General features: G+C 34.4%; 1 protein-coding gene and 1 long non-coding RNA gene across 4 annotated transcripts in view; one reads left to right on the top strand and one right to left on the bottom strand.

The window, feature by feature from the left end:
- The window catches only part of LOC112638284, a 213,180-nt gene that overhangs the window by 179,295 nt on the left and 11,126 nt on the right, over positions 1 to 22,759 (top strand). The gene's annotated exons all lie outside the window — the stretch shown is intronic.
- The window catches only part of LOC105256712, a 35,949-nt gene that overhangs the window by 4,717 nt on the left and 8,473 nt on the right, over positions 1 to 22,759 (bottom strand). Inside the window, exons 1-49 of one of the 3 annotated variants that reach the window (XM_025409722.1) lie at positions 22,215 to 22,231; positions 22,042 to 22,123; positions 21,740 to 21,963; positions 21,487 to 21,629; positions 21,289 to 21,419; positions 20,525 to 20,910; positions 20,098 to 20,418; positions 19,743 to 19,998; positions 19,394 to 19,591; positions 19,108 to 19,322; positions 18,792 to 19,002; positions 18,302 to 18,675; positions 17,889 to 18,177; positions 17,593 to 17,787; positions 17,212 to 17,429; positions 16,811 to 16,995; positions 16,171 to 16,685; positions 15,671 to 16,063; positions 14,831 to 15,463; positions 14,564 to 14,752; positions 14,329 to 14,411; positions 14,075 to 14,237; positions 13,798 to 13,979; positions 13,087 to 13,710; positions 12,734 to 12,864; positions 12,335 to 12,657; positions 12,069 to 12,261; positions 11,805 to 11,945; positions 11,396 to 11,713; positions 10,788 to 11,283; positions 10,501 to 10,621; positions 10,228 to 10,418; positions 9,981 to 10,119; positions 9,591 to 9,798; positions 8,599 to 8,739; positions 7,458 to 7,647; positions 7,160 to 7,360; positions 6,419 to 6,958; positions 5,851 to 6,026; positions 5,220 to 5,499; positions 4,903 to 5,002; positions 4,666 to 4,808; positions 4,381 to 4,581; positions 3,594 to 3,774; positions 3,398 to 3,510; positions 2,487 to 3,312; positions 2,090 to 2,238; positions 1,790 to 1,972; positions 420 to 663 (exon numbers count right to left, since the gene is read on the bottom strand). In XM_025409722.1, coding sequence (XP_025265507.1) covers positions 420 to 663; positions 1,790 to 1,972; positions 2,090 to 2,238; positions 2,487 to 3,312; positions 3,398 to 3,510; positions 3,594 to 3,774; positions 4,381 to 4,581; positions 4,666 to 4,808; positions 4,903 to 5,002; positions 5,220 to 5,499; positions 5,851 to 6,026; positions 6,419 to 6,958; positions 7,160 to 7,360; positions 7,458 to 7,647; positions 8,599 to 8,739; positions 9,591 to 9,798; positions 9,981 to 10,119; positions 10,228 to 10,418; positions 10,501 to 10,621; positions 10,788 to 11,283; positions 11,396 to 11,713; positions 11,805 to 11,945; positions 12,069 to 12,261; positions 12,335 to 12,657; positions 12,734 to 12,864; positions 13,087 to 13,710; positions 13,798 to 13,979; positions 14,075 to 14,237; positions 14,329 to 14,411; positions 14,564 to 14,752; positions 14,831 to 15,463; positions 15,671 to 16,063; positions 16,171 to 16,685; positions 16,811 to 16,995; positions 17,212 to 17,429; positions 17,593 to 17,787; positions 17,889 to 18,177; positions 18,302 to 18,675; positions 18,792 to 19,002; positions 19,108 to 19,322; positions 19,394 to 19,591; positions 19,743 to 19,998; positions 20,098 to 20,418; positions 20,525 to 20,910; positions 21,289 to 21,419; positions 21,487 to 21,629; positions 21,740 to 21,963; positions 22,042 to 22,104 — 12,120 coding nt within the window. In that variant the 5' untranslated portion in view covers positions 22,105 to 22,123; positions 22,215 to 22,231. Of the gene's footprint in view, positions 1 to 419; positions 664 to 1,789; positions 1,973 to 2,089; positions 2,239 to 2,486; positions 3,313 to 3,397; positions 3,511 to 3,593; positions 3,775 to 4,380; positions 4,582 to 4,665; positions 4,809 to 4,902; positions 5,003 to 5,219; positions 5,500 to 5,850; positions 6,027 to 6,418; positions 6,959 to 7,159; positions 7,361 to 7,457; positions 7,648 to 8,598; positions 8,740 to 9,590; positions 9,799 to 9,980; positions 10,120 to 10,227; positions 10,419 to 10,500; positions 10,622 to 10,787; positions 11,284 to 11,395; positions 11,714 to 11,804; positions 11,946 to 12,068; positions 12,262 to 12,334; positions 12,658 to 12,733; positions 12,865 to 13,086; positions 13,711 to 13,797; positions 13,980 to 14,074; positions 14,238 to 14,328; positions 14,412 to 14,563; positions 14,753 to 14,830; positions 15,464 to 15,670; positions 16,064 to 16,170; positions 16,686 to 16,810; positions 16,996 to 17,211; positions 17,430 to 17,592; positions 17,788 to 17,888; positions 18,178 to 18,301; positions 18,676 to 18,791; positions 19,003 to 19,107; positions 19,323 to 19,393; positions 19,592 to 19,742; positions 19,999 to 20,097; positions 20,419 to 20,524; positions 20,911 to 21,288; positions 21,420 to 21,486; positions 21,630 to 21,739; positions 21,964 to 22,041; positions 22,124 to 22,214; positions 22,232 to 22,759 lie in introns of those variants that run through there. The other 2 variants (XM_025409721.1, XM_025409723.1) reach the window with 2 other exon arrangements.

Raw genomic sequence — 22,759 nt, 5'->3', positions numbered from 1 at the left:
TGGACGACAGGAGGAGGCGTTATATACCGGCGGTGCATCATCTGCTGTAGACAAGCCTTGGAATATTGCGCATCCGCCGAATATTCACCAAAGGTTTACGTTGCAAAAATAAATAGCGCGATTCCAAACTCTCGACGATAAGTACTTTAAATATTTTAAATTTGCACGTAAAGTTGCGATATAATTTCGACGAGATATATATGATATATATATGATATCAGTTATTCATGTATTGGTTTGATACCCCTAAGGGTATCAAACTAATACAACTTGATAAACATTATATAATAAACAATTCCGAGAACGTATCTGAAATAATACGTTGCAAAGTTTCATGAGAGGCAAGACGAAGCACTTGAAAACCAGAACTGTTGAGAATCCGCGAAACAACGCCGCTTTGTTGAATTGGATTCACTGACCTGATCCAGCGAGCTTTGTGTGAGCGTGTAGTCCGTAGCCTTAAGCTCCTCCGCCAACAGCTTCACCATACTGAAACTCACGCTAAGTGTCGTATCTTGACTTCGTGGTAGCAAAAGTCGGGCAGCCGTTGCCTGTCTAGAAGAGATCATCGCCTGTGGCAGATATTTCAGGATAGCTCTCCTAAGATCCGTGGCGGAAACTGGTTGGCCAAATCTCAGGAAGACAACATATCCTTCACCGAATCTAAAAGTCAAATGACATTTTCAGTTTTCGAGACAAATTTTCGATACATGTTAAAACGATACTTAAATTAATTATGACAAAACCACGACGCAAAAGTTATTTGAGAATAGAAAAATATTTTCTGAAATTTTAGGAGGTTGATTAAAAAGAGAAATGCCTTTCTTTTTTTTTCTTTTAGTACCCCTAAGTTACAATTTATTTGCTTTATGGTTGCGTTCGATCGCAAGGGACATGAATCAATATTTTAAAATCTCGTCTCCTGGTCAAAAGACACGAAAGATAAGCTTCCACTGTGTGTTCTATGCTGTAATAAAGTGCATTCACTATTTCTTTATCATTCCGCGTACTTTCCGCGATACATGAGAGCGGATTGCAGGATGGGGTACTAACATGGACAAGACTAAATCGTAAATTCTACCCTCGATCAGACATCAGGCTACAGAAGAAAGAGAAAGAAAAGTAAAAGATGGTCATTTTCAGAGGTGCTTCTCGAAACACTTCGGCTTGTTAGCAGTTAAATATTTATGGCGCTCGATGTTACTTCGAATAGCCGTGAAATGTAATTTCTATACATTTAGAGAGATCTCTTCTACACATGTACATAAGTAATTTCGATCAGAAATAATTATTTTTTTGCTAGAAAGATCAGCAAGGGCTTAATTGTAAGAATATTATCATTGTAAAAGGTCTCACAGACTTAATTAAATTCTTTGGCGGTCTAATTAAAATGCGTTACGAGCATCAATTTTTCTTTGAGCGTCGTTAAAAAAATATTGGTAGATCTAAGCCAATGATTTTGTATTGTGAAGTCTAATTGCTCTAAGCCATCGTCTTTTCCTCGCTTCACGTTGCCGTTTTATATCGTTCTTATCTCTTTCATAAAGAGGATTATTGAACGGATGGAACGGTACAAAGCTAAGAGTTATCGATTGAAGGATTCGTTAAGCTACAGAATATAATACACCTATAAGTTCTCGAATCAAATTTCAAAAAAAAGATTGCAAACAGAAACAGAGAATCAAAAGCGCCGACCTACAAGGTTTACAAGTCTGCTGGGAAATATCTGATCTTGAAATTAAAAGAGACGTCTTATTCCACGAAGATACGAAGTTCGACGTAATCTTACTTGTGCTTCAAATGCTGCGGAGTTCCTATACACCTGAGACCAGCTTTGGCGAGGATTCCTACCCTTGTACAAAGGTTTTCGCATTCGGCAACACTGTGCGAAGTCAGTATGACACATCCTTCATTTTTCGTCACGTGTCTCACGGCTTTGGCTACGAGATTCTTCGTGGCAGGATCCATTCCGCTAATGTACGCGAGAATAATAAAAGTTTATTAAACATTAATGCGAAAAATTAAATATCTTTTTCATTTAATTTCTCATTTAATTTTTAATTAATGTATTATATCGAGCGAAAAGTACCTTGTAGGTTCATCCATGAGAACTATTGCCACAGGTGCCATGACACTTATAGCGGCGCACAATTTCCTTTTATTACCACCGCTAAGAGCATCGACCCTTCGATGAGCATACTTAAGCAGATCGAACCTCTTCAGTATTGTCTCGACAGCCTAAAATAATAAATGAAATAAATTGCAGTCCGAAGTTGGATATCTATAAATATATATAACTTTTAATTAAAACTTTCTTCTGCTTGAATATAAAAGAATCTGAAATAATATTTTCAAGAATATCTTCGGCATTAACTCTTAAAAATTTCAAGTAATGTAAATCAATGATGCAAATACATCTTAATTAATAAGCCTAATCTAAATAATATTTTTACATAAAATTAATGATGAAAATAATTTCACTATACCTTAGGAACATTATTCAACCCGCAAACTTCACCGTGGATCGTCAGACACTGATGGGGAGTGAGAAATCCATCTAAAGCGTCGCTCTGAGGACAGTAACCAACCTCACCGTTGCACAGAGGTCCACCGCCAATCTCCTTTCCTTTAAGAATAATCTTCCCGGCCGTAGGAATGATTTCCGTTGTCAGCATCTTAAATGTCGTGCTTTTTCCCGCCCCGTTCACCCCCAGGAGGCCGAAGCATCTTCCCGCTTGTACGCCAAAGCTTAAATTTTGTACCGCGACATTTGTTCCGTATACGCTCCTATATTCCTTCCTCAGCTTCACAGTCTTCAAGACATCATCGACCATTCCGGCCTCGATTCTCAGTCTCTCTCTGGCAACGTCATCGTCCTCTTGCACGACCTCGTAACTGATCTTTTGTCTCCTCAAATCGGGCAAGACGCGGCATTCGAGCATCAGATTCAGCGCGAATAAAATCGCGCCGATTACTGTCAGGAAAACGTAATGAAGACCAAGAAGATCCCAGCTAAGCGGTGACTGGTAAGTGTCCATGTGAAATCTCTGTAGCAATTCGGAAGTGATGTCGTTCCTCGATATCTCGACTAACGCATCGCCGAGAGTATATTGCGGAAAAATCATAAAGATGTAATGCAAAATGTTTCTCACGTCTTCGGCTGTTTTAGTTTTACCAATAATGTCGAGCACTAGGATTGTCGCTAGGGCAGATACACCTATAAACGTATTTATGCAAAAGAGCACCATGTTGGACAAGCTAGAGTCATCGAATGTTTTTTCGGCCAGATGTGAAAACGGTATTGCCGCCCATCTAAAAAAAAATAGATAAATTATAAAGATCTTTTATCTTCCTCATTTTGATTTGAATAAAAAATTATTTGTATATAAATACTTACGCGAATAAAAACAATAAAAGACAAACACCGGGGAGATTATCTTTTGCAACGTAGGCCGATAAACCGAAAATTTCGAAAACGATTACCGCCAAGCAAATAGCGCAGCCAAATACCTAAAGAAACGTATTAAAAACGTATAAATTAATTCAGGATAAATTGAAAAGATTTTTATGCATTCTTATTTTTAATAACTTACTATGAAATCCCAAATTAAAACTGTTGTCCAATATGTAATAGGATGAACTCCAGCCAAATAAAGTATTCTCTTTTCCTCTGATAATCGTTCTCTCACTAACTCCTTTGCTCCCTGAGCTCCGACTAAACTGAATGCTATCAGAAGTACTATCGCCACGCCGACATCCGCCACATGTTGCAATCTAACACAGGAATCAAATATTATAACGTAAGGTTTTTGAAATGATTTTTATACAATTCGATTATTATAAAAATTTAAAAGAAAAAATAATTATTGCATATCTAAATATTTTTTTACGTATAAGATGCATTATTGTTTATGTATTATACTCTAATATTAATTAAAAAAAGCAAATGAAAGTAATATTATTAATGATATAAAGATACACACAAGCAAAACTCTAGCGACCGAAGCTGCGACGAAGACCGACCTGATGTCGACATGAATACTAAAAGACGCGGTACGTTAATTAAAAGTAAACGAAACATCTACGCTGATGTGAGTTAGCTCGTTCGCCGACTCTTTCAATTCAAAAGCTTCAACTGCAAACATCTTCGCTTATTCGTTTGAACGAACCTACTCGCGTCTCTCCTTTTCTCTCTCTCTCTCTCTCTCTGTTTCTCTTCGCGTTCTCTCTTTGTTGATATAAAATTTTTATAATTGATTAGTTCCCGAACACATAGGCGTATAAGAATCGCGACGAGAAAATGGCGCAATGAAAAATATTTTTGTTCGAGATTTTCCCGTAAAATTACAGATTTGTCGCGGCATTAAAGTTAATACTCACAAAGTAGTTCGATTCAGCTGATCGCTCGATAGCTTCAAGGGATGATTGAGTGTAGTTAAGTGTCCTTGCACTCCGGATGCTCGCAGAATTGCCTCATTGAGGGCGTTCAGGTACGATGGCAATGAGTGGTGGCCTTTATTATTGTACCAAACGACAAAAAGAGGATCCTTTTTGGCGTGTGATAGAGACCAACCGCCGTATCTACAAGCCAATTATTTTTGAAAATTTCAACGAAATTTCGTAATTTACCTAAAAAAATCTATCTTTATTATAAAAAAAATCTACCTTTTTTCTATATATTCTTGATGCGTTGAAACGATCCAATCCAAAGTAGGTCGACCAGGTAAGGTCTGATAAAGACCTTCGACGGCTTTAGAAACACCTTGACAGAATTGTTGACCGTCCAAACATTCGCAAGTTCCGGTATCCTAATAATTCGAAAAATAAAAACATAAGAAAATTGTTTAATTTTAAGTCGATTAAATTTTTTTTTAATTTCAGAAAGAAATAATATATTTATACGTTAGGTAAAGTTTGCCATGCGCCCGCATAATCATCTCCGAAACGATCGTGCAGCTGCATTGATACATGTTGCAGGAATTGATCGTTACTGTCATCGATACTGCAATAAGAAACGTCAACAAAATAATTAAAAAATATCAGGAAAAATAAATATTTTTAGCTCAATAATTTAAACAGACATTTTATATAGTTACAAAACCACTAAATATAATTTTTATATAAGACTTTCAAGTTAATTAAATTGCATTAATAAGAGAAATCTTTATCACACTTTGTCTTTATTCTTCTTTTTTGTTAAAATTTCGATTTTCACTTACCTGTAAAAATAAGTCGGATGAGTGTCATAAAGTTTGGGAGTCAGATTCAGAGCCGGTTCGTCCTCGGATGGTGGCCGTATTAGAGAAAATCCCATAGCGACTGCGACGAACATGGTCGGTAAAATGAGGGCTGCCAACGGTGCTTTCCAGTCTCTCGCGAAATGCCATAGTCTTTTCTTTATCATGGCCTTCATTTGTCGGATCGGCGAAGGCTTCATTAAGATCTCCGTAGAATTTAAATCAATGTTTAAATCGATGTCATCATTTGGTATGGGAACTTCTGCGCACAAAGCGAAAATCTCTATCTTTTCTATAAATCTCTATCTTTTCTATAAATTTACAGCAAGTCGAATTACGAAAGCTAATTAAATTAATCTATTTGTAACACAGTCAATTTATTTGTTATAATCTTAATTTGCTTAATTATCAATTAAAATTTATTTCTTAATTTTTCACATAAAAGAGTTATGAATTTATTATATATTCTATATTTTGCATTTTAATTTTTAGTCTTTCTTTCTAGATTCCCAAAAACTAATCTCGATTATAACGAATCAATTTTTATTTTATTTTATTTTATAATTGCAAAGTAATATTTTATTTACAATATAATGTGTAAAATATTTCTTACCAATGTGCTCTATTACAGCGACTCTATCTTCATTCTCTTTAATATTACTCGATTTGTTGTCTGCTCGCGCGCAAAGATCCAAGAAGACTCTTTCCAAGGTGTCGCACTCCAATGAAAAGTGCGAGAATCCCAAGAGTTTACGATTGTCTTCCAGCATTTTCGCCGCTTGCGCGATACTGAAACATTGGCTGGTTTTACTCAAACGCAAACGCAGGTGTTTAACCGATTTCGTTTCGAGCGACTATGATTATATATATAATACAATTCTCCAAATATAATGCAATTTCTCCAAAGTAAATCACGAGGCTTGAAACGTTAAATATTTGTATAGCCGGAATGAATTACAAGCAACTCGTAGTGTCCGTAAAGTTACCGTAAATCATTGTAAAATGAGTAGATTTTATCTAAGATTTTCTTCTCAATCCTTGTAATCTATTATACACGAATTCATAGAATATGTAAATCATACCTAAAAGCGAATTAAAGATCGACAAAAAGTAATTCAAAATTCGATTCTAAATTTTTCAGACGCTATTTATATTAATATCAATTAACCGTAAACACTTACTCGTTATTCATGCCATTCTTTCCTTGAAAAGGTAACGTAATGATGACTTCCGAATCGGATATTTCGTTTATCGTGGCGTTTGGTATAACTTCGTCGACGACTGCTCGAAGATCCTTCAAGTTCTTTTTGTCGATTGTCTCTCCTATTCCGCCTATTCCCGCTTCTCCGTTGGCATAATGATCGTTCGGAAAGGATATGTTTAATCTGTATCCTCTGCCATGCGTCATTTTCAAGGACAGTGGTGAACCAGTGCACAAGATCTTCCCTTTGTGCATTACTACAACGGTGTCGCTTAGCATGTCGGCCTCGTCCAGATGATGAGTCGAGAGGAGGACGGTTCTACCGATCCTGTGTTGATCGATTAATCGCCAGATTCGTCGTCTAGCTGCGGGATCCACACCGGCGCCAGGCTCGTCCAGAATCACTAATCGTGGCGAACCAAGGAAGGCCAGAGCTACGCAGAGGCGGCGTCGTGTACCACCTGACAAACGTGACACAGGCTCGTGTTCTTGACGCCCGAGTTCCAATGAAGCTAGCATTCTGTAATACACAGAATGAAGGAATTTGCATTTTGATTTGAGAAAAATTGTAAAATTATTGCTTGCTAGAAATTAGAAGAAAGAGAAAAATTAATAAGTATTATTTTAAATAAACTAATTAACTAAGTATAACTTTTTAAATAAACTAATTAAGAAAAAATAGAAAATGTTTATAATTATATTTTCTGATTTACTATCTTACTCGTTAACGTGTTTCTGCATTTCAACGTTATTACTGTTAGATTTCTTAAGTTTCCAGTAAAATATCATGTGTTCTCTCGGCGTCAGAGTTCCAATGAGCACGTTCTCTTGAGGACACACTCCTATATCAGGCTTGCAATTCTCTTCACCGTTCAGACAAATCTCGCCGCTGGTCGGAACCACCATACCTGTCAGCATTTTGCTGTAAATAACAAAAAAAACGCAATTAGAGAAAATGTCTTAATGTAATTGAATTGTCTAAAAAGCCGAGAAATTAACGCGCAACTTAATTAACGTACATGATAGTTGTTTTTCCCGCGCCATTTCTGCCAAGTAGACTTGTCACTTCACCCTCGCAGAGTTTCAAAGTAAAGTCCTCTACGGCCACAACATCCCCTTGCTCGGTGTGATAAACTTTCCTTACAGTCTCAAATTTTACGCCGATTTGTTTCTCTGTGACGGTCAAGCTGCTGATGTCGCTCTCGTCATCTACACTCGGCAACAAGCAATAATTTGATTTTACATCGAGTTTTTTGATAATAACGCTTGCACAATTGGAAGCAAGCTCTTACCAATTTCACTATATTTTCAGAAAAGCAAATTTTTAAAATTATATTTCTATAAAAAAGCAAATTCTATACCAACAAGTATAAAAATATCTCTCTGATATTAAACACAATTCCAATACCTTGAATCGCATCAGTTTCGAACAAACGCGATGTTCCATATAAATTTCACTACGTTCCATGCGATGTGTACATGCGATGTGCATTGCAGGTATTGTGTAAACTATACCAGAGATCTAATTAGAACAGAATATACAAACACTCACCTGATTCTAAAATATTTACCAATTATGGAAGTATAATTAATATAGTCAAAGAGAGAATCGGAAAATATGCAGCATTCACATAACAAAACTTATGTAGATACGAACACATGCAGATTATATTTATATGCTTGACCACTATTCCAAAATGCAACAAAATGCGAAAAAGCATGATGCCGAGATACATATTTGTGGCAATAATAAAGAGGGCAAAACGAACGCCACACAAAAATTCAATTCTCTAAATATTATAACAAACAATATATTTGCCGATCGAATTATGTTTCTCGAAGATAAGTCTTCCTCACGACGATAGATAATCAAATAACGGCAGGTCTTTGAAAATATGAAAGACGATAAAATTTTCATGAGAACGTCAAAGTTTTAAATGATTATACACACCGTAGCCATGAAAATTTTTCAACGATAATTTCCCACGCGACCGTGCTTCGGGGAAACGAAGTTTAACCCAGTTTACGTCGCGTCTATCATAAGCATTCTCCTTTTACCCTTGTGCCAGCCGATATGCGATCTTGTCGACATGTGAGCGCGAAAAGCAAGTCGAAAACAAACTTTCGTGACATGCATGCGCGCGTAGGAGAGTGCGATACCTTGGTAAGTGGCTGAAGGATGGAGAACGTCGTTAGTGAAATAGAGGTTGTTGACGAAGGCGAGGTAAGTCGGCCTGCCATAGAGAGACCGTGTGCCGGACCACCATAAGCTACGGCACCTCAAACCGTGAAAGCCCCTGCCTGGAAAATCGGTAATGCTCGTCCATTTCGCAGATAACTCACCAGATCGTATCCCGATCGACTTCTCTTAAACGACGCACTCTTGTCACATCGGATCATCTTCTGGACTTTTCTTGCAGGTGCATCTCGTATTTATGGGGACATGAGAAGTGTACGTGTGCAAAGTGTACGAGAATGTGATAGTATTGCATACAAGATGATACACATGATTGTATCATTATTTTTCTGTGCGGCAGCCATGCAGAGAAAATTTTCATTAGGATGCATTAAAATTTTTAACAGAATTTTATTTATTGGTAGTATTATAAAATTTTATTTTAAATGAAAATAACTATATAGTTATATTTGTAAAATGTTTTACTTCTGAGAATAGATAATTGTAAACTAATATATTAAAATATAAAATAATCGATATATAATATTTTTACAATTTTATATTATAAGTAAAAAGTTATTAAAAAATTATTTGCATAATTATAACAGTTTTAATCATGGCACAACATGTCACTATAATTTATCTAAAAAAATCTCGCCGCATGGCTCTGACAATTTTAGTAATTGTTATCAACGAGAGAAATTTGTGATAAAAATGGGGCATTAAAACACAGAAAATTAGATATATCACCTACACCGATAAGATTAAAAATTCTGTAAAAAATTCTCTCGTTAATAGAGTCAATTTTATACCAAAGAATTATATTTGTGAATCAATCACACTCGGCCTTATACAAAAAATTGGGAGAAAATTTGTCAGTTAATTAGTTAATCTCTCTACTAGTCACGCTTTTACACCTTCACCAGAAATGTCAGAAGTTTATTTCCAAAAGTATATACGAACTTCGAATATGTACCTGAATTAGTGTATCTAGCGACGAGATAGCCAATCACGCCGTACAAACAACCGTCGAACGCGATCATCAGCAATACCAATCCCAAAGACATCGGATCACCAGGACTCGATTCCTCCCATACGTGTTCCCATTTAAGACCGACGCCTTGAACTTCCTTTCGTACAGCATATAAACATCCGTAGCAGAAACTAGTAGACATGCTTAAGCACTGAAAAATAAATTATTTCAAAACATTCGGCAACAGAATAAATTGTTTATTAAGAGTGTATAATCTTATAACGTATCACTTTTAATTAAAATATATTTTTCTTTTCTAAAATATATTTTTACATTTGTTCATTTTTATTTTATAAAACTACTTTATAAGCAATTTAATTCAACATTGCTCACGATTAAAAGTTTATATCCAAGTCCGAACACAGCTTCCATGGCAATGACGATAACATATGGCATATAAGTTAACAGGAACATGACAACCGTGGTAACTGCTGAAAGACTAGCAGAACTAAACATCGTCGAGATCATGTAGCTAAAATGCATTTAAGATTTATAGTAAAGTAAAAAATGCAATCGTAATGCAAATATCTATCAATCACTTTATAATAAAAAGAGAACCTTGAAGATTTGATTTACTTACCAAAAAGTAACAATTGAAAAGATGTAATCGAAAAGTAAGATAAGTATTAAGAAAGGATCTGATCGTGGGAGGATTTTTCCCGCGAGTAAAATCAGAGCAATGGAGATCATCACGATCGATAACTCCACGAAAGACGTTATGAACCAAGCCAGAGTATTTCTCCATGGCTTCAATCCCATTACGCTCATTACCTGAAAAATTCAATCACGATAGAATTATAGAGTGTAGCGTTTCATGATAAAAAATTAAGTATTATATGCACTAATACCGTACCATGGCATTTTGCGATTCTCTCTCCCAAACAATATATCTGACAGCTGATCCGACACACATCATTAATGCAAAGAAGAAGCATACTTGCATACCTTGAGACTCATAAAGCGTTGTTTGAAATCTGTCAAATTTATATATATTTTTTGAGACAATTAAAAATTAAATAATTAAAAAAATATTAATTAAAGAGATAATGGAATTTTAATTTTTAGAAAAATTCTTTTTTCTTGACATTTTTTTATTTTTTATTATTTCACGTTATGGAGATATTTTGTTCGGTTACTCACGATACGTATTTCCAACACGGATATGGCATTTGTTGCGTGACTGTCTTCCAGTTGAAATCCCTTCGAGCCTTTACCTTTACGATCGCGCGATCAACGGAGTCCTGCAGTTGAATAAAACCACGAAGATATCTGAGATGTTCGAGAAAATTGCTTTCAGGTCCAGGAATCCAAAACTGATTCTTCAATCGTTTGGTGGATGGCACGTAGTCTACATCCATGCGAATCTTATAAGTAATATCATCCGGTAATTCGTAATCTAGAGATTTCTTTGCGCGATGTGAAGTAGTTTCCAGAAAGATCACTCCGGCAAGAAACTCGTTTGTTTCGGTCAAGCGACTGGCTGCCGCTTCCAGTTCCTCTTCCGAAGAAAATCCTATCGTTCTGTTTACCAGCACGCATCCCATCATGTCGTTCAACGCGCCAATCATTGAAATCAATTTCTTTGATTTTTTCAACCGCCACACAATCTCGCTGAGATCGAGCTCGGATAAATCACCTAAATAAGAAAAAGACCATGGGCTTGTTCTTTAAATTAAACTTCACCTAATTTAACTTCATTTTTAAATTAAAGTGAAAATAAAGTTTTAAGTTTGAAAAATGATCAATACCTTCAAAATTGCCACCGCCCATCGATTTGACAGCAACCTTCATGACATCAGAAGACATTATACTTTGTAAGTCTTTCAAAGTATCGCCCATCTCCGAGAGACTAGCCAAGGACTTCAAAGTCTTCTCTAAACTATTCATCAGTACGCTGAAGTGTCCCATCTGCACGAAAGTTTCGTTCGCCAACGTCATAACTTCGGAAATCGCGATAGTATCGGGCGCATAAAGAATCTGACCGCGTAATAGAGGCTTAACGTACGACCAGACAATCTTTCCGCCAGGCATACTGAGTACAGTTTTATATGTTTGTTTGCAGAAATCTGCAATTAAAAGAATTATTTATTAGTATTAAAAACAATAATTTTTATTTAATAAATCTGTTATCTAAAATTTTTTTCTTTATTGCCTTACTTGGTAAAGAATCGAATTCCTTTTGATCGTACGCCTTATTGCTGTCTTCTAAAGAAGTGACAATTTTATAAATCTGTTCGTTGTCTTGAATTATAGTTTTACCACAAAGCATTTCACTAGCATCCTTCAGGAATTGCGAACCTACAATATATTAAAATATGTATAAAACTTAATGAAAAAAAATGAAAAATTGATTGATTCATACAAAAATTCATTCGATTTAAATACCATAATGTTTAAATATGCTACTTTAGCTCAACGTACCAGATTGCGTTCCTTCCGTTTCTTTCGTATTACTTTCGTCTGTGTCATTTCCGAAGGAAAAGCTTCCCGATAATTGGTCTTTAAAAAATGGAAATAGTTCCGCAGCAATGCCAAGATTATCCAATACAGTTTTTCCTTCAGTTTCAGTTAGATTAGCGTTAGCTATTATATTTTTTACATTAGCGGTCATTAACTGAAATAAAGAAAAATGTTTTTTCAAAAATTCTTTTAATTCTTAAGATTAAAGTGCGATATATAATAATTACGTTTTTTAAAATATAATCGAAATTTAAATTCTTCATCAACGTGATAGCGATATTTTGCGTCTGCGAATCCTCTAATTGGCAAAGCGCGGAGCTAACTTCATCAGCAGTTACAAGATCATTATTGAGAAGCAACATATCGCCAAGTTTCTCAGGCGAACAAATATTATCTTTCAAACTAATGACGCCGCGTTCTTTCATGAAGATCGAGATCATATCTATTTTGGCCTGACTTAAGGTGAGCGCGATTTCGTTAGTTATGCCAATTTTGTCGATCAAAAATATTCGCACAACGTCCCAATTGTCGAACATTTCTCTGACGACATCTGTAAAATGTAAATTATTAGAAATAAAAAAATTACAACATGATCTAAGACACGGAATTTGAATATGATTTCTTACATTTCATATCGAGTAGTCCTAAGTTTTTGAAAATCTCCATTGACTCCAATGCCGTGATCATGCTATGTAGATCGTCGGTTATTTCCCGATCGTTTATAAACGGCGTTACATCCTCTAGGAGTTCTTTCAATCTAAAAAAATATACATATTTATACATCTGTATTTTTAATGTAATGTTAAATTTTTAGGAATTGTATCAAATTACATCAATAAATTATTAAGATGAATTGTAATAATATAAATATGAATTTTGTGACAAAAATTAATCTATTATCGAGGAATATAACTTTATTCCTCTATCAATTTATACATTTTATCCTCTATCTTATATGATATAATCGAAATATATGTACCCATCAAACAGTTTATCGACCGTTTTATCGTTCAGTATATTCACTATGCCATCGGCGAGATCGGGAATTCCGAGTACGTTAGAGACGTCCTCGAAATCTATTTTACTAGCGACGTCCAGCAGATTTCCACTTTCTCCGAGGATCAAGGACAGATGACCCAAGATCTCCTTGAGCCAGGTAAGATCCCAGGAGGCCTGAGAACGCCAGAAGGCCTGTTGCCGATTTATGAGGTCTATGTCTAGACTGCGAGCCAACTGATTTGAAATATCGGATACCGACGGATAGTTGGACGCCCTCGGATCGTATCGGAAAACCTTGCCAGCTCTTTTTGAACTCAGAAAATTGTATAGAATCGTCGCGTTCTGACAGTCGATTTTTGTCCGACACAAGCTCGTATTCAGATCGTTCAGCATCGCATTTATATTAATAGTGGCGTTTGGTAACGCAGCGTCGATTTCAGCGAGATCAGACTTCTTCACGACGTCGCGCAACGTTTTCCAAATTGGTACATATTTCTCGGACAGCCTAGTTAAATTGTTGATGTTTTCGTGAACGGATGCCGAGTCCAGAATAAAAACGTTCTTTTGCAACATGTCGAGGACGCTCAAAACAAGTGAGATGTATCTGAAATGTAGTGGCGTATTATTTTATCATGAATAAAATTAATTTATCGTCTGCGTAATGCGCGATGAGAAAATAAAAGATACTCACAATCCTGGTCGGGAATACGTACGACCGCCGACAAACTTGTAAAAGCAGTCGGTTACCGTGTCATGATATGTATCATTTTGGAATTCGATTATTATATCGGCGACATAATGTAAAGTAGTTTCAAATGTAGCTAAAAACTCGTTTAGCGTTTTTCTCTTATTCAGAAATTTGTAATCTTTGATCTAATAATTTAAAAAAAAATAATGATTAATATAACATTAATGATTAATGTAACAATACACTCTCTTATACACAATTTGCAGTTATTATTTCTCACCATGCTGCTCGTTTTATTCCAGTTAAAATCATCGGTTAAAATTTTTTCTACTTCAGATATATTTAGTCGATTCATTTGACAGAATAATTTTGAATAGAGAGCGTGGTGCATCAGCTGGGAATTTAAGATTTCTATTGGAAGTGTCATACACCACGTGCAATTGCTAAAAATTAGCATAAAGATTATTTTTATTTTTATTTTTATTCCATTCTTAATAGATTAATCTCGATTTTTTTAATGATATATTTGCTTACTTAACATCAGTTCGCGTTTCTAGGAAATTTTTCAAGATCTTTACCGCCTTCTTCACTATTGAATCTGCCAGAGTCTTCGTGTCCTATCGATGTTTTTAATTACATTAATTAAAGCGTATATCTTTTTCAAAGTAATTATATAAAACTATATTTAATGTATTATTTAATTTATAAGAAACATTTAATAAATAAATATATATGTACACACATATATTATCAATATAATGATATATACCTTTCTCTTATATTCCGCATTAAAATCTTTTAAAGAGCCTTCCTCGAACGAGGTCCACCAAATAGGAACTTTTAGTTGCTTGAAGCCCTCTGATAAGACGTGAATTAAAGTAGTTTGAAATCCTTGCACGCTTTGCAATAACTGTATTTCGTTTGTCGTTTCAGATATATCAGACGTAAGGTAGCTATTCTGTAAATTAATTTAAGCGTACTTAAAATTTGATTCGAAACTCATTGCTATCATTAATCAATGGCAATCGGACATTACACTGTATTTTCCCTCAGAAGGCAATAGATCTATCCATGTCAAATGCTTATCGCTCATGACGATCTTCTGACAGAAATTTGCAATGCTAGAGAGTAAACCCTTCTTCCTTATAAAGTTGGGCGGGATCAGGTATCGATCAACGTTGCAGGGATGCACTTGGCCGAGGAAGAACTTGTGTATGAAATCGTCCAGCCTTTCGGACGAGACGAAGGTGTCGACGGCAGTGATTAAGAGATTGGGCATGTCCTCTACGAGAGTTAACAGAGGCTCAAGTTTCGATGTCTCGTGTATAACGCGAAGTTTCTGCCAGATATCGCCGCCTGACGCAAGATCGATCACGGATTCCAGAAGCTGAAATATTCTGCTGGAATCGACAAGATAGCTCGACGTCACGTTGAATCTGTACCACGAAGAATTTTGGTTGTAGTGAATCCAGGACTTTTCAGATTTGATTATTAAACTCCAGGTTTCATTGGATAGATTCTGCCACGTCGTTACATTGAAGATGTTCGATTTGAGACTCACTCCCGGCAGCGCAGCAGTAAAATTCGAAACATCGTCCAATAATTTTATTAATGACATGGCCAATGGCGTTGATCTTGAAAGGGTGAATGTCCGACCAGTAACAACGTTCTGCGGAAAAAAATACGCAAAGATATAAAAAATACGGCAAAAATTGAATATATCTTTCCTAAATGTTTAACTAGTGAAAATAAAATTTTCCTCTTAATTTGAGATTATTAAAAATATTTAATAACTCTATTTTATAATTTCTATTTATGACTTTTAGTCAGGTAAAAAAAATTATTTTAATTATATATATATTTTTTGCGTACGTACGTAATATTCCTCACTCGTGGCAGTCTTCAATAGCTGATAGGGATCGAACGAACATACTTTCTGTAGAAAACGCGTTCTGTCCGACGTGGACCAATAATCAGAATTAAAGTGGAAAGTGCACATAGTCTTCCTGATATCTTTGAAGGACATGAATTGACCGGTTGTATAATTGAGCGTGCTAAGAGTAGCAATTAGGGCGATAGTCTCTTCGGGATTATCTTCCAGAATCTTTAACATTTGACGCGTATCATCATTCTCCGCCAGTTTCCAGATCTCTAAATTATAATTATGTATCTCGGCTTTCTTCAAAGCGTTGCCAATGTGTATTAAAACTTGCGACAATCCTTCTATCAATAATCTATAATTCGACCATCCTTCATCCAGATTCACTTCCTGAAAAAAAGATAATTACTTATCGCTTCAAGAGTATTCGATTAAAGTTGGAATTCCCACTCGTCAAATATAATTTTACGTATAACAATTATTAATGAACTATTTACCTTGTGAAAAGTACTTTCTTCATGTCTGATCTCTAGTGTCTCCCTCAATGTCTGCAACAAATGATCCAAATATTTCTTCGAAAAGGGCGGTTCGATGACTATTTTGTTTTTTATTGCGATATTGATGCTTTTCAGAAGATCGTATAAATCGCCGATCATTGAAGCTACGTAGGATCGATATTTGCTAACAGGCTTCTTCCAAATCGTCATTTCCGCCACATAGAAATCCATGTAAACATTGAAATTTTCAGGATCGAGATCACAAGTAAAATTTTTCAAGGTTCTATAATCTTCGGCTGTCAAACCGACTCTAATGTCCGATAACCAATCGAACATCATTGTGCATGTGATTGTAGTGTTATTTTTTAGCGCCTTGACGATTTGATCGTCGATTACGGGATCAGATATTCCATTTACCAATGTCGACAAAATGTAAGGTAGCTGATCGTGAAAAATGCTGATAGGCGAAGTATTATCGAATCCTAGCAAGGATAATAAACTGATTTTTCCTACGCCTAGAAAAAAATATTAAACCAAAGATTATACAATTAATTATTTAGCTATATCAAATTTCAAAGGATCAGGCATATCGAGTTAATGTTATAATAATAATGTTAATATTATTCGAAAATACATTTACCACTATTCAATATGTTCGTCACGATACGTGAACCTTTGTGGATGATATTAGAAAGATATTTCAATAAAATAAGAATACGATCAGTAGCGTCAATCGATGGTTTCCAAATTTCACTTGCAGAACGCTCGCTACCAAAAGCTTTGATCGCCTTGTCGATTTCTAAGTCGATATGATCCAAGGTATTTCTTCAACAAAAATTAATGTTGTTCCATAATTAAAATATATCCATAATTCCAAATATAAAGAAGAAATGAGAGATATTTTATACAATTAAATATTAAAAGTAGAATTAAAATTTTCTTCCGAAATTGGAATAAAAATGTATAAGTTAAATACAATACTCTTTTATTAGACTAAATGACTATTTTATTTTATTATGTAATATGAAATATAATTTTTACCTCCAATCACTTTTCATACTTGGCAATCTTTGTTCGACAATATTGTCCGCTTCGTCCGCAAGTGTGTTTAAATACCTGGCTAATTTCGGTTCGTCCGCTAAAACGACATCTTTAGCATTGCTTATCAAATCATCAAGCTTTGTAATCAATCGTCGAAATTTTATATAGCCCAGAGTCCAATTAAATGCCGGTAAATCTACAGTTTTGTCATGCTCGAACTAAAAATTACACAAAAATTCAATATAATTAATAATTTCTATCATAATTTATTAATTTGAAATTTATAAAATTTTTTATCCTTAAAATTAGGACAAAATATTGAATTAATAAAAAAATAAGTAAAAATATAAGTAAAATAAATAAAAATATAAATAAACTTACAATTTTCCGGATCCTCATTAATATTGGTTGTTCTCTCCACTCTTTAATAAAAAGACTTGGGCTACAGCCGATGTTTTCAATCTGTCGTACAACTTCCCGACTTCCATTTCTCAATTCTAATGCAACGCCAACGCTCTCGTTCATAATGCAAGGCCACATTCGTTCACGGTCTTTATAATCATCAAGAACCGACATCTAATAGCCAAGATATATATTAGAGTCAGAATATATCTTATTTATTAATGTTATTGTATTCAGAATAAATGAAATACACATATCTGCAAAAATCGACTTACTAGAGCAATTGGTCTCAAAGTTATCATGTCAACTATATCAAGGATGATCGGAGATAAATTCCTCAAGAACGAACTGATAAGTGTCTCAGTCTGCGGCATTTCCTCCAAAACATCGGAAATCTTCGCTACGTGATTATTCTTCTGGATCTGATCGACAATTTTCTCGATGTTGTCGAAAATGACCGAGGTCGCCCACCCGAACCCGTAAATAATTTTCCAATTTTCTTTGATCTGAATTCCAAATAGTGGACTCTCCATTATGTTAAAGAGCTTGCAGATTAAACCTACGCTGCAAACATATATAACGTGTCACTAATTTATTTATTATAATCAAATTTTATAACATATTGATGACGATCAATTCTAGAAGTTAAATCCTGCTAAATGAAAGAATAGAAGAAAATATTTCTTACCTGATCTCCCATGTGTCTTTCGCTGTTGTATTCGTTGTCCATGCAATTTTGAAGTTCTGCTTCAATTTTTCCAATTTCTTCAATTCATAACGCTGAACCTTTTGCTGGACCAGAGTATCGATGTACTGGTAAATCTTGATTGTCTTCTCGTTGAAGGCAGTCCAATTAAATTCCTTTCGCTTGTACGTGGCTTCCTCGATTTCGATGTTGGTCACGTTCAATTCCAGATTCGTTTGCACCGATTTGGATAGATAGCACACCAGCTCCTTCAGAATCGTGCTATTCGATTCCTTAGGAAAATTTAACAAAGCCGGCGGATTTGGATCCGTGCAATACGCTCTCGTGAAATTCGAATATTCCAAGATCTGTAATGTCTATTTAACGAAGATCGCATTGAGACGACAAAATCTACAGAATTTATAATTGATGATTATATTATGCAAAAGATCTTAAGATTAAAGAAAACTTTAATTACGTTTCGCCAACTGACCTTTTCCTTATCTGTGACGGTGAGATAAAACGATTCGATCAACTCGGTTTGATGACGGCGTACCTCCTCGATCCAGCTAGTAGGATTAGTTCGTAGATCTTCCAGAATTATTTCGGCTAAAAGGTCCATATTTTCTAGATCTGGTTTGATTGATATGTAAGATAAACTGCTGAAACCCAGCATTTTCGCTATGCTTAGATGAATTCCTAGGCTAAAGAAAAATACTGCATGTTAATATATAAAATTATTATATATTATAAACAAATAAATAAATAAATAAATAAATAAATAAATAAATATGCATATAATTACTCACATATCCAATCTTCCTTGAGGTTGCGTCTCTTTGAAAGCTTTTGCCCATTCATCACTTGTTTGAAAAATAGTCCAATTTAAGTAAGTTACCTTTCGCGTATCCAGATAAGTTACGAATTTTTTTATATTCCTCACAACGGACGTTAAGTTTGAACTTTCGGCCCTGACTGGTCGTTTGAACGCCATAACAACCATAGTCGATAAAGTTTTACTTATCTGAAAAATATACTCTGCTTATTATAGAATTATTATTACTATTTTACTACAATCAATTGCTATGTACGTACAATATTTTCAAATGTGTCAAATTCGAAACTATCATAGACATCGGTAATAAATTTTTTTCCGTCATCGCTGCAGAATAATTCATCAATTTCATTGGATTTATCTTTAAATTCAACGTAATTATCGAATATCTCATTCATTGTGTCTTTTTGACAAAATACTTCCTGAGGTTTTGTTTTTTTTACATCTTCCACCAGACGCTATAAGAAAAATTACATTTTTAACGATTGAACTTGTTGTTAGATCACAAAATAAAAAATAAAGCAAGAACTATATTTCCTTTTCTCTTAAAAAATTTTTATAGCTAAAAAATATCAATTCTGAAACATATAATAAATAAATATTGCAAACCTCTACAAGATCCAATCGTGAAAAGGAGTGAATAATCCTTTTATATATAGCGGGCTGTAAATTTATCAACATCTTTTGGACTAAATTCTGATGCTTTCTGGAAACCTCATATAATCTTCTCAAGGTATCTTCGTGAAGAATAGCGACATGATGAGACATTTGCACGATATTATCTATCAATGACACAAAATATGTCGCTGAATTTACTATGTTTTCGGAAAAAAAGTTTTTGAGTCCATCGAAAACGTTAGCAGCTCTAAAAATTAAATAAAAGATTAAATATAAACAATTAAATATTATTAATTCACTTGTAAATATTATTAATTTATCTTATATAAAAGAAGAAAATACTTGCAATTCAAAATCATTTTCATGACGATCAAGGATTTTCTTGGTAAGTCTTATACCATCTTCCAAGATCAGAAAAGACAAATCCAATATCTGCGTGATATTATCATAATTATCTGAATTGGAGGAAAAAGTTGATATTGCTGCTCCTAATCGGTCCATCACATCGAAGAAATCATCAGCGTTGGTGGAATTGAGCTTGCGGTCCTTCACAATTTCTTTCACCATCTTTAGAAGTCTGTTTAATTTCAGAAATCCACTTCGGGCGACTGGCCAATCACGTTCGTATGCAAATACAGGATCCAAAACCGCGATGGCTTTATTAATTCTGAAATTAAGGCATTTATATTCCTCCGGATATTCATGGTTTCGAGATATTGAATTAAAATTTAAAAAAAATTGGATTTTAAATAGAAAATGCATGTCCAACTCACATGTTCAGGTCGATTTCTTTGAAAGTAGTGTTTTGGAAGACCAAAATTACTTTTGGTAGCCATTCACGGAGTTTCAAGTACTCGGGCATATATTTCTTGGAAATCTTCAAGTCAAGGATGGTTTCTACCGCTCGCTTCAAATCCTGGAAGAAATTATAATCGCGAAATTTCGCCATTGCGCGATCGACCATCTCCAACAAACCGGTAAAGTCCAGATGCTTCGAAAGATTTTCTAAAATGTCAGGCATCGCTTTCGAGTCGATGTTGCAGAGGACGTTCGAAATCTCTGCAAAGTCCTCTTCTTTAGGTAGAATCAAATATTTCTTCAGACTTTCCGCGGAGCAAACGACGCCATCGATGTCGAATGAACCGAAAGTTTTGATCAACTGTAGATAAAAATTAATAAATATGTAAGAATTAATAAAGACACCTTTTTTTATTCATCGCAATATCGTATAAAAATAATGTGTACTTTTTGATATAATATTTGTATAAGATTGGAAAAAGAGAAGTAATTAGATAATTAAAGCGTTTGCTTTTATATTCTTTTAAAAATTTTAAATTTGTGTCTTTATAAATGTCTTTATAAATGTACTGCTTAATAATAATAAATCATCCTGTACACGCGACTGTCAAGATAGGACTACCTTATGTTTTATCTCGATGACCTTACAAACTACTGTCTGTTGGTATTTAGATAAATTTCAGCGTAATTAATAACAATTAATAATAATCTCTGTTTAAATATAGGAGTAATTACTTACATATATTAATTTTACGGATGATTCGAATAAACCATCAATCAAACCCTCTCTGGCGTTCGGCATTTGAGATTTTAGTAAATTCTTAATTTCCCCGTGATTGTTGAACAAGTCACCCAAACGGATTCCCCTATCTATTAACATATTTATACATTCGATTGTTGACAGAAAACGTTAAATTAGATTTCAATGTGATCTTACCGAAAAGCGCCTTGATTTCCGGTTTGGTGAGAATCTCTGCCATTGATTTCAACAATTGAATACTCTGTGGCAATGTTTCCACAGCGGAGATAATAGTCTTATTATTTAGCATCGGTTGTAGTTCCACGATTAAAGGACTTAAACTGTATTCGTAAAAAAGAGATAAGAGAAGATTCAAGTTTTTTTCGGATTTTTTCGAAGATGTAATAATTATCATTTACATGCTTAATTAATTAATTAAATTGAGACTAACGTGGCATTTTTGTACGATGGCACTTGCTCGTATTCCGACAACGGATCGCAGGGACTTCCAACGCTACATATATAATTCTGCACGAAAGGCAGAAGTCCATCCTGTGGCATCGACCTTGCGGGAAATTGACATGTCGGGTAATATTCCGGATCGACATTATCACGCACCGTATAAAGAATCATAAAAACTACTACCGGCCATAGAAATATCAAGGCTAAAATTCCCTGAAAGAAAATTGTGCGATTTACAATTCCGTAGAATAAATATGAAGCAGATATCTCGACATTAAGTCGACTACTTACTGGTTGTCGCTTCCGAACGATATAATTCTTCCAAAGAAGAAGCCCAAGCTGATCGATCTTCATTTTTTATAGAGAGGAGAACCTGTAACACGACACATTATTTCGAAAAATAATTATTAAATTAAAAAAATAATATTTGCAATAATGTTCGATAAAATATTATCTCTTTTTACCTTTCTTAGAGAGCGTTTGCTTTTATAAAGCGTTTGCTTTTATATTCTTTCAAAAATTTTAAATTTGTGTCTTTATAAATGTACTGCTTAATAATAATAAATCATCCTGTACACGCGACTGTCAAGATAGGACTACCTTATGTTTTATCTCGATGACCTTACAAACTACTGTCTGTTGGTATACACGAGGTTGGTATACACATTGATAGACCGAACAGAAACCAAGAAACATATTTGTTATTGATTTTATCTACGCATAATAATACATCAATTAAATCCTATTATTACATCTATTATTATATTCTTTACTTTTGCAAGCATCGGATGCGACAGCAAGTGTAGAAATAAAAAGAAACGAGATAACAGAAATAATATACATGATAAAATATTCACGAACAATATTAATATATATGTTAATGTTGTAGTTTAATATAAATTATAAATTTAAATTTGAAATTTATGTCAATTATACTTGATTTTTAATTAATATATATATAAACTTCTATATATTAATTAAAAATCAAGTATAATTGACATAAATTTCA

This window comes from Camponotus floridanus, unplaced genomic scaffold (assembly GCF_003227725.1).
Source record: "Camponotus floridanus strain SB8 unplaced genomic scaffold, Cflo_v7.5 scaffold28, whole genome shotgun sequence".
Lineage (NCBI taxonomy): Eukaryota > Metazoa > Arthropoda > Insecta > Hymenoptera > Formicidae > Camponotus > Camponotus floridanus.
Note: the sequence above shows the minus strand (reverse complement) of the source record. Positions and strands in the feature narration are given on the sequence as shown.